Source organism: Hyalella azteca, unplaced genomic scaffold (assembly GCF_000764305.2).
Source record: "Hyalella azteca isolate HAZT.00-mixed unplaced genomic scaffold, Hazt_2.0.2 contig17761, whole genome shotgun sequence".
NCBI lineage: Eukaryota > Metazoa > Arthropoda > Malacostraca > Amphipoda > Hyalellidae > Hyalella > Hyalella azteca.
This window is the reverse complement of record NW_025947533.1, coordinates 121,976-131,023: the sequence shown is the minus strand read 5'-3', so window position 1 is coordinate 131,023 and position 9,048 is coordinate 121,976. Positions and strand designations below refer to the sequence as shown.

General features: G+C 35.6%; 1 protein-coding gene across 1 annotated transcript; it reads right to left on the bottom strand.

The window, feature by feature from the left end:
• Positions 1 to 1,832: 1,832 nt before the first annotated feature.
• On the bottom strand, positions 1,833 to 3,424 carry LOC108676654. Its single transcript, XM_018164773.2, has 4 exons — positions 3,204 to 3,424; positions 2,855 to 2,976; positions 2,401 to 2,511; positions 1,833 to 1,925 (listed from the first exon to the last, which is right to left on the bottom strand). Exons 1-4 carry the CDS (start codon positions 3,340 to 3,342, stop codon positions 1,833 to 1,835), a joined length of 465 nt encoding a protein of 154 aa, XP_018020262.1. The 5' UTR covers positions 3,343 to 3,424.
• Positions 3,425 to 9,048: the final 5,624 nt, after the last annotated feature.

Here is a 9,048-nt window from a genome sequence, read left to right as displayed (position 1 = left end):
TGAGCAGCTAAAACGTTTCACCGTTGAATGCTTAAAAAGAACATGTCTCTTCATGCTGCTCTTTCTCAGACAAGAATATTCGCATTCTGTGCAGTGATGTGGTTTCTTAGATAAATGATGGTAAATAATGTCGTTGGCAGGATTTCGTTCCATGAAACAAACGCATTGTGGCCCCGAACAACGATGCGTATTTTCTCGCTTATGTTTAGCAGAAATGTGTTTCAGAAGTTGAAGCTCTGAACCGCAGGAATATTCACAGTCAGAGCATGAGTACAGATGTGAGGATGCCTGCTCATCTGTATGGCGCTGCTGCATTTGGCAGGTAACCTTGGCATCAACAAAACCCCGCTGGGAATACGGGAGCCTCTCGCTGCGTTGCTGGGAGCTGGACGCTTCAGAGACGCCGCCGCTGCCACCAGCGTCTTCTGGATCTCCTGTAGGTGCGGACTGCCTCCTACCCACGTTCTGAGGGCGCATTGGTACCAAGGATTTGTTAGAGGAAATAAATCCAAATGAATCAAAATTTGATTGGCGCTTACGTACAACTTTGACCAAAATCTACACGAATCTTAGCTTAAATTATTCAAAAAATCATGGTATATAATGCATTTAGTAATTTTTGCTTTGTTTTTATGTATTCATACTGTTTTAGGCTAAATTGGACATTTTATGCGTCAAAAAGGATTATTTGATAAGCACGTCATGCTTGGATTGCTTATTCTTTTTAATGTTGAACTGTCACTTATAAGAACAAAGAAGAGCTTGATGGCGTTTCAGAGAGAAGGAGATGATGAAGAAACGAAGCACTCGGCGCTCGCCATCACAGAATCTTACAATGAGCTGATACAATGCGGCTCTATAAGTTTCCAAATTCTGTGTGAAGCTTTTGCACCAGATGGTACATCTCCATGATTGGCTTATACACCTTACTTTTAACCAACATCTCAGTGTATGCAGACTTTACTGGTAAAGTGAAATTGGACAATAACTTTAAACAAACAATAAGTAACAGCAGGTCACAATGAAGTAGATTACGAGGTAGTATGATAATAGCAATTATTTTATAGTTAAATTAGCATATGAATATATCCATTAAATAGAACTTGAATGCCTGATGATAAGTGATTGAAAAAATCAAACAAGCTTATGAGGCTTTTATGTAAACCATCAAGTGATACATTAGTTTAAATTCTCAATCGTCTTAACACACAACCACCCACCACATGTCCAGGCATGGTAGAGGAGAGCGAGGCAGGACGGTGGGCTACATGTGCTTCACGAGCCTCAATTTGAGCTTCCATCTTGTCCGGCCAACAGGATGCGGGAGGTGGAGCTAGCTCATCAATATCAATAGGCTCATCCTTCACAGATATGTCCTCTTCCTCATATAGAGGCTCAATTTTGATGTTAGCTGCAACGACTTTAGGGCTCAGAGATGAGCCACAGGCCGCTGTTGTGGGATAGAATTGGTATAAAATTACATGAAGGCAAAACTGGTACCAAAATCCATAGACACATTGACGAAATCCACACAGTAATTCATTGTATGCACATAATTGTGAGCAATGCAGTCTTGTTAATATAAAGGGAAAGTCTTATATATATGTTAACCCACAGAATATAATTTTCATCTTCATAATCATACCTCAAGTAATTGGTGCGTTTTATTTCAATTGATCCTTTTTGCTGTTGATGTGATAAGGACTTTAAAAATTAGGGACTCCCATGTAAGTATAATTTTTTCACGAATTTAGAAATATGAAAATACACAACAATACTTCAGGTATTTTTTTATACCACTCAAAAATCTTTTTCTGGGAAATTCTGTGTCACTATATTTTCGTTTGTTTGTGGTAAATACCTGATGGGGGAGGTGGAGCTAGCTGGCCACCACACCCAGGGCTGGGAGGCTCACGTGAACCAGCCTGACACAACATGTGGTCACGTCAGTCATGTATACTTTGATAATATCCTAATGAAGGCAAATTAGTTGCGGTGGATTTTGAGCTAATAATTCAAAATTGACCTCAAAGATAAAGTGTTAAGTGTATAATATTACCTCAAACACTGGCATTTGCAATGAAACATTCGAATAGAATTTCGATTCAGTCATTCATCATCAAATGGTTCCCCTAAAGAACCTAGATTTAAATGAAATATAAATGAATTGTATACAGCATGCATGGGAATCATTACACCTAACAGGGCTCAGGGAGCAGATGCGTGTCATTACGAAGTTCACTGCCAGAGACATAATCATACAAATTTTATTAGAATGCAGAATTGTGATCAAAAACCATAAACTCAGTTATTTACATAATAGCATTTAATTGAGCACAGAAAATCATGTTGGATCCCAATGTCCGTTATAAAACTTGATGGGCACCAAGCCCCACCAACCTGTTTCTCAGGCACAGCAGCAGCGTCCTGTGAGGAACGTTGGTGGGCGTCCCGAGCCTCAACTTGAGCTTCCTCCTTGCATGGCACACAAGATGAGGAAGGTGGAGTTTGCTGGCCAAATGAAACAATCATGAACAGATACTTCATTGACTGATTGGTATGAGGACTAAATTATAAATATATGAGAATATTATCCATGCATTTAAGTAGGCTTTTTGCAAAGATAATATAAGTATATTATGTTGTATGAGATTCACTGCAGCCCTAGAACATAATTTTTAATCAATGCATTTCCTTTTCTTAGGGACTTTCAGTAACAAATATCACAAAAAATAGGAGCCCAGTTCTTCAAGCACAGGATTTCCATTGAAGTTAAAATAAACCCCATGAAGGAAAATATTAATGTCAAAATTGGAATGATCATCAATGAAAAGATATAGAGTAATAACTTTACCTGATTTTCATCAATATCAATAGGCTCATCCTTCACAGATATGTCCTCCTCATATAGAGGCTCAAGCTTGATGTTAACTGCAACGACTTCAGGGCTCAGAGATGAGCCACTGGCCGCTGTTGCTGGATAGAATTGATATGAAATTACATGATGGCAAAACTAGTACCAAAAGATATAAACACATTAACAAAATAAAAAGAGTAATTCTTTGTATGCACATAATTGGGAGCAACACAGTCTCTGTTAATATAAATGGAAAGTCATATATAAGTGATAATCCACAGTATATTATTTACAGCTACAAAATACTACCTCGGATAATTGATTCATTGCTAAATTTACAACTTACCATCAGACTTAATTTTGCCAACACTAGAAGGCCTTAGCAGGAGGTTCAGCCCAGACCACCAGCCCCTCTCAACTGCATCATCAGAGAGTTTGTGCAGCACAACACGACATTTTTTCACATCATCCATTCTGATATCCATTAGAATCTACTGGCTCCAAGTTGAAGAAGCTCTTAAAATTAAACAACAATAGGCAAAATTGACAAGCAAAAGTACTTACTGCACATACTGCACACAAATAAAAATACAGTGACATCACATGAAAAAATTTTTGGTATAAAAGAAGACCTGACTATTGCTAGCGGGACCTCGGAGTTTTGTTGTGCACTTTACTATTTCCATAATAGGAAAAAAGTAGATTTATTTGGAAGTCCCTAATTTGAAAAAATCCCTGTCACATCAACTGCAAATAAAATATCAATTCACTACATATGTGGCTTGGAAAAATTTTAAATAACAAGCATTGCCAAACAAGCATTGCCAAACCATTGTCTATACGGCTTGTAAATGGCATTATTGGTGTGTGTGTATCTAATAGGTGTGACAAACATATTGAATACTTTAGGTCTTTAGGTGGGCAACAACCTATAAGATTTCCCATTTATTACTGTCAATATAAATGGTGTGCAGGATACAGTTCTTTTCAATAGTTAAAGGTTAAAAAGTTAAAGGTTAAAGGTAAGCAAGGAGTATTGTGCATGAGTGAACAGAGAATGTGTTAACTCTAAGGAGCACAAAAATTAAGGATAACGGTGTTCATGTATACATTCTTGGAGCCTGAGTTATTAAGGGCATGTGTTAAAAATAAAAAGGAGTGTAAGAATACCAGACAAAGAGTTTATATTGGGAACATTGACAAGATGCATATGGGATATGTCATGAAGGAAAGAAAAATTATTAGTTATAAGCTATAACTTGCCTAAATAAAAAACTGCTTGGGCCTTGGGCATGTGGCCATGACTTCAAAAAATGGATTTCAAAGTAATGCAAGCATTAGATTATCAAGCAAAACGAAAAACAGAGCAATAGTCAAGAACCTCGTTTGTGACACCTTAAAGGCACTATATAATGGATACAGATGTTATAGGATGCACTCTGGATGATATTATTGGTGACTTAATGTGACTGAGAATGTTTGCTGCATCAGGGTTTTCAAACCAGTGATTTGACTGATGGTCTCTACTTCCCCTACAGCCATCCTGAACAACCACTTTGTAAATCTTTTGTGTTTTTTGCAAATTTTATTCATTTACTCAACCCTCTAACGCCCTGTGTCACTCTCCGGGAACATACAAGTATACGTAAATTATTGAGTGTTGCAACCCGAGGATGTTTGTACTCAATAAGTAAGATTTCAAAGTTCAAGTATGTGGCGGCAACCATCAGTGCAAGTCATTTTGCACTCACTAGAAAGTATCCTTTTTGGGAGGGCTTGTGTGACAATATTACTCCGGTTACTCATGTCAGAAGGTAGAGGGTTAAGTGAGGAATAATTACAATTTACTAAAGTAACAGCATGTACAAATGGAGAACAGAGACCAGGAGCAAAACCAAAGCACGGGAGTCTAACATTACCTTTAGTTATTCATTCAATATTTTCCTGTTTCATCCCACTCTGGAAAAGTCACACATTTAAAAGAAAAAATTTTGTAAATTTTCAAAATTATTTATTCTGTCAACTGATTCATGCTTTGTCTCTGACTTTATGCAATTGTGCAAAATTTAAGATCGATTGGACAGGTCAAATTGTGTCATATATGGATTATAAGATTTGTAGCAGATGAAATTATTTTTACATTTTTTTAATAATGAAAAAAAATTTCTAATTTATAAAATAATTTATTTTGTCAATTGATTCATGCATCATCTCTAACTTTACGCATGTGTGCAAAATTTCAGAACTATTGGACAGGTAGAAGTGTATCAAATATTGATAATAAGATTTGTAGCAGACAAAATTATTTTTAATTTTTTCAATAATGAAAAAATTTTGCAATTGTTAAAATAATTTATTCTGTCAATTGATTCGTGCATTGTATCCAACTTCATGCAAGTGTGCCAAATTTCAGATCGATTGGACAGGCAGAAATGTGTTAAATATCGATTATAAGATTTGTAGCAGACAGACAGACAAACAAGAAGTGAAAATAAAGAGATGTGTTGTAAAAATAGATTGTAAAAAACATACCTGAAACAGAAATGAATATTTTAGAGACAACCATTATAATTTTCAGAGAAATAAATCATTGTTTAATTTAATTACTTTTCATCCTATGCTGAACGGTGCATAATTCTATCTATTACAATCTTTGAACAATTTTGTGATGAATGATGATGCATTAATTGTTCGTTAGGCAAAATGTTTTTGCTGAGTGAGGTAAATGTTATCAAAATTCTTGGTTATTTCTTGACTTTTTTGCAAACTGTAGCCTTTGCTAATTGAGGTTCTACTGTATATGTATTTTTAAGTGTGTCCCTTATTACCCTGGAGGGGACCCTTAATAAAACATCTTGCGGAAATGGCCGCCATTTCTTGGGAGGGATGAGCTACGCTAATCTCATAAATCTTGTTTTAGAGCCAACATCTGTGTGCAACTTTTATGAGAGTAAAATTTTTTAATATGGCAAATATTTTTTTTGCTACAGACCTCAGCAGATGTACTTTTCCAAAATCTCACTTTTCACACTTTTTTTCATAGATTTTTTAGAGGTAGTAAATGTATGATTTCTTTGCTTGCTTTATGCTAGATAGATAGTAAAAATAATTCAACTTAGCCACTATTTTTAGTTTTGCTATATTTTTATTAGTTTTGCTGCTAAACATTTGTGCAAAATGTGGGACGACTGTCCCGATTTACCCCGCCCGTCCCTTATTAACCCGTTTGACTGTATTGCTGAGAGGCATTATTGCGGTTTTTCAATGCAAGGCTATAACTAATTTGCTGCCAAGATAGCAGTTTTGTTCCAAGTTCCACTCAGGAATACTGATTGACAATTGAAGCTTTTTCTGACATTTAACTGTGATCCAGTTATTTATTAATTTTCACAGCTTAATTCATCATTGGTTTACTTGCCTTTATTACTTTATTAAAACTAATATCGATTAGATGAGTTTACCTTCCCAAAGTTTATACTGATGAATATGTGGTACTTGTCTTAATGACCGCACTACATGTATCTTCATTGTGTCAATCGTAATCTTGATGTTTTCATGTGTAATCCATTATAATTTTTTATTACAAGTTTCCACACATCTTTGCTGCTAGATTAAATTATCAGTAACTAATTTTCATGATTGTAAGGATGTAAAATTAGGGACATAAAACGAGTTCTAGAAGTCGCTGAATGCAAGGCAACAACAGTAGGGAAAGACTACGGCATGTCAGTTTGAAGCCAGTAGTCATACTGTTAGCAACCCATGTAACAGCATTGTCAACTTGCTGTAGCGCATCTTAGTGACTTTAGTATAGCTGAAAAGAACTGCCTTTATTGGGTCGCTGAGCTGAGGAGTCAGTAAGCTTCGGGACTGTGGAGAGCGGGACGTAGACACAGTTGAAAGTTGAGTTTGAAGATCATGTCTGGGGTGCCTGATCTCGTATTGATATGGTATGCCGCTTACCATAATTTGTATCTATAATGCCAAGTGAATGTATTTAGGGTGTTCTTCTGATGAATGTACTTTTGTTTTAATGTTTAACTGTTCCGTTTAGTCCTGTTTGGATTAATGCTTGTTGATTAATAGGAGTGTTTTAAGGAGAGTACCTACCTCACAATTGTTAGAAATGAACCCAAGGAAGCAACCAGCTTCATCACAATGATTATGATGATAGTACATTGTCTCAGTTTTAGAATGAATCTTCAAGCTAACTTTAATTTTGGCATGATAGATTATACTCCAAGCTTTGCATTCAAGTTTAATAATGTTATTAGCAGCATCATTCATTCTCATTTATATTTCTATCAGCAATTATTACGCACCATTGCCCATCCTGTGCTCTCTATACCAAATTATTCAACACAATATCTAAACCAATAAATTCATCATCCACCACCTAAAACATAACCTCTATCTAGGTGCACTCATTGGCTTGTCACGTCTTTACAAGTATGACTAAACTTTATAAACAAAGCATCGCTTTTATTCACACTATTATTAGACTAATATAGCATCCACTCCTATTTTAAAGTGCATTATGTGTTAATCCTCCCCGTAATTAACATGGGAACATCACAATCCATGTACGCCAAGTTTCTAATGCTGGTACAATTATCAACAATACGAATTGAAGGTTACTTTTATATTATTTGTCTAAATTTTATCATTTTATTTATATTACATCAATTTCTTTACTTCCATTTCAGGACAAAGGAGAAAAATATAAATTATGTAAATTTACATATTTGAAAAAACAGTACAGAAGGAAACAATCATGAAAGCCAAAATGTTTAGCTACAGAAGCAATGCCACTCCCCTACAACAGCATGACTGGTAATAGTTTAGAGATCAAGAAATAGTTTCATCCATTTAGTTACGAATCAAAGTTTCATCAAGCTAATTAATGACAAATCGTGAATACCATTCAGATGATCCATCAGAATCAACAAGCAAATTAGAGCGAGAGCTTTTAGCAAATACAAAGCCTATTGCTTGATAGTGAAGTCTTATTAAAAAAATTAAACTGGTTTATAATGAATGGAATCATGCAATTAGTTGGATTATTGGCAATTTGAGCTGACTCAAAATCATACAGTGAATTTGGACAAGGTTATAAAAATGCCACCACCCATTGCATATTCTTCAATAAGATCAAAGATATTTTCTTAATATTAGGGGGCTGAGGTTACTAATGACATTTTTGCCATAAATCTAATTGGTGTATGTCTTTTAATAATTTTTATTTCAATTTCAATTAGATAACAAATCCTCATTGTACCAGGCTTGAGGAAGCAAAAAGAAATAATTACAAGTAACAATTGGTTATATTCTATTGCAGTAACCATCATAAATGACAATAGCATCCCTAGAATAGCATAGTATAGTAGCATCAGTGCTGAAGAATAGCCCTAGGCAGATTAGGCCTGTTGCCAATTCTTGTACTTATTGTGACTTGTCCACAGATCTAAGAAAATATAGCTCATTACTCACTGCAGTGAGTGACAGCGCACATTTTCTTGTGCGTGAAGTCATGGACAAATGGACGGATGGACTTGACAAGCACAATAGCGTTTTTTTCCATAAATGAGAAAATGCTCTGGACTTTTATTAGCTCCAAGGGGTGCCAGGCATTCCAAGTTTGAATAAATACTTATTAATTCCAAGTTCAGAAGTATGAAATTATGGTAAATGAGTAAGCATTTGATGAAAAGTCATGAAATCCATAGGCAACTCTAAGTGACTGCAAGTATGAGGATGAGTGGAGGATCCTAGTACTACTATTGGGAGTTGTGATACTATGGTATCTGGTCTGAGACATGTTACAATCTGATAGTTTTGCAAAAAGTTCAGTGGTTTATTAAGTGGTTAATAAAATCAATTTTTTTCTTCATATTCTTTCCACAATTTCACCAACATTGAAGCTCAAGAATTTAGTTCATAAACTCAATAGCCAAGAGTACAGTGTATCAGGTGGCTTGTCTTAGCAGGGCTGGTTGCAGTGTCTAACAACACAATCAGTGCCATAAAAATGGATTGCAAAAGGCATAGAGAGTGATGAGAGAATGAGATTGAATGCACTAACATTGACTCAGTAATACTCAATAAGGATATCAAGTGTTTATCAAGTCTTGCATCAACTCGGAACTTGCAGAGCAGTAATTCCGCAAGTGGGTTCAATCTTCAAGGTAGCA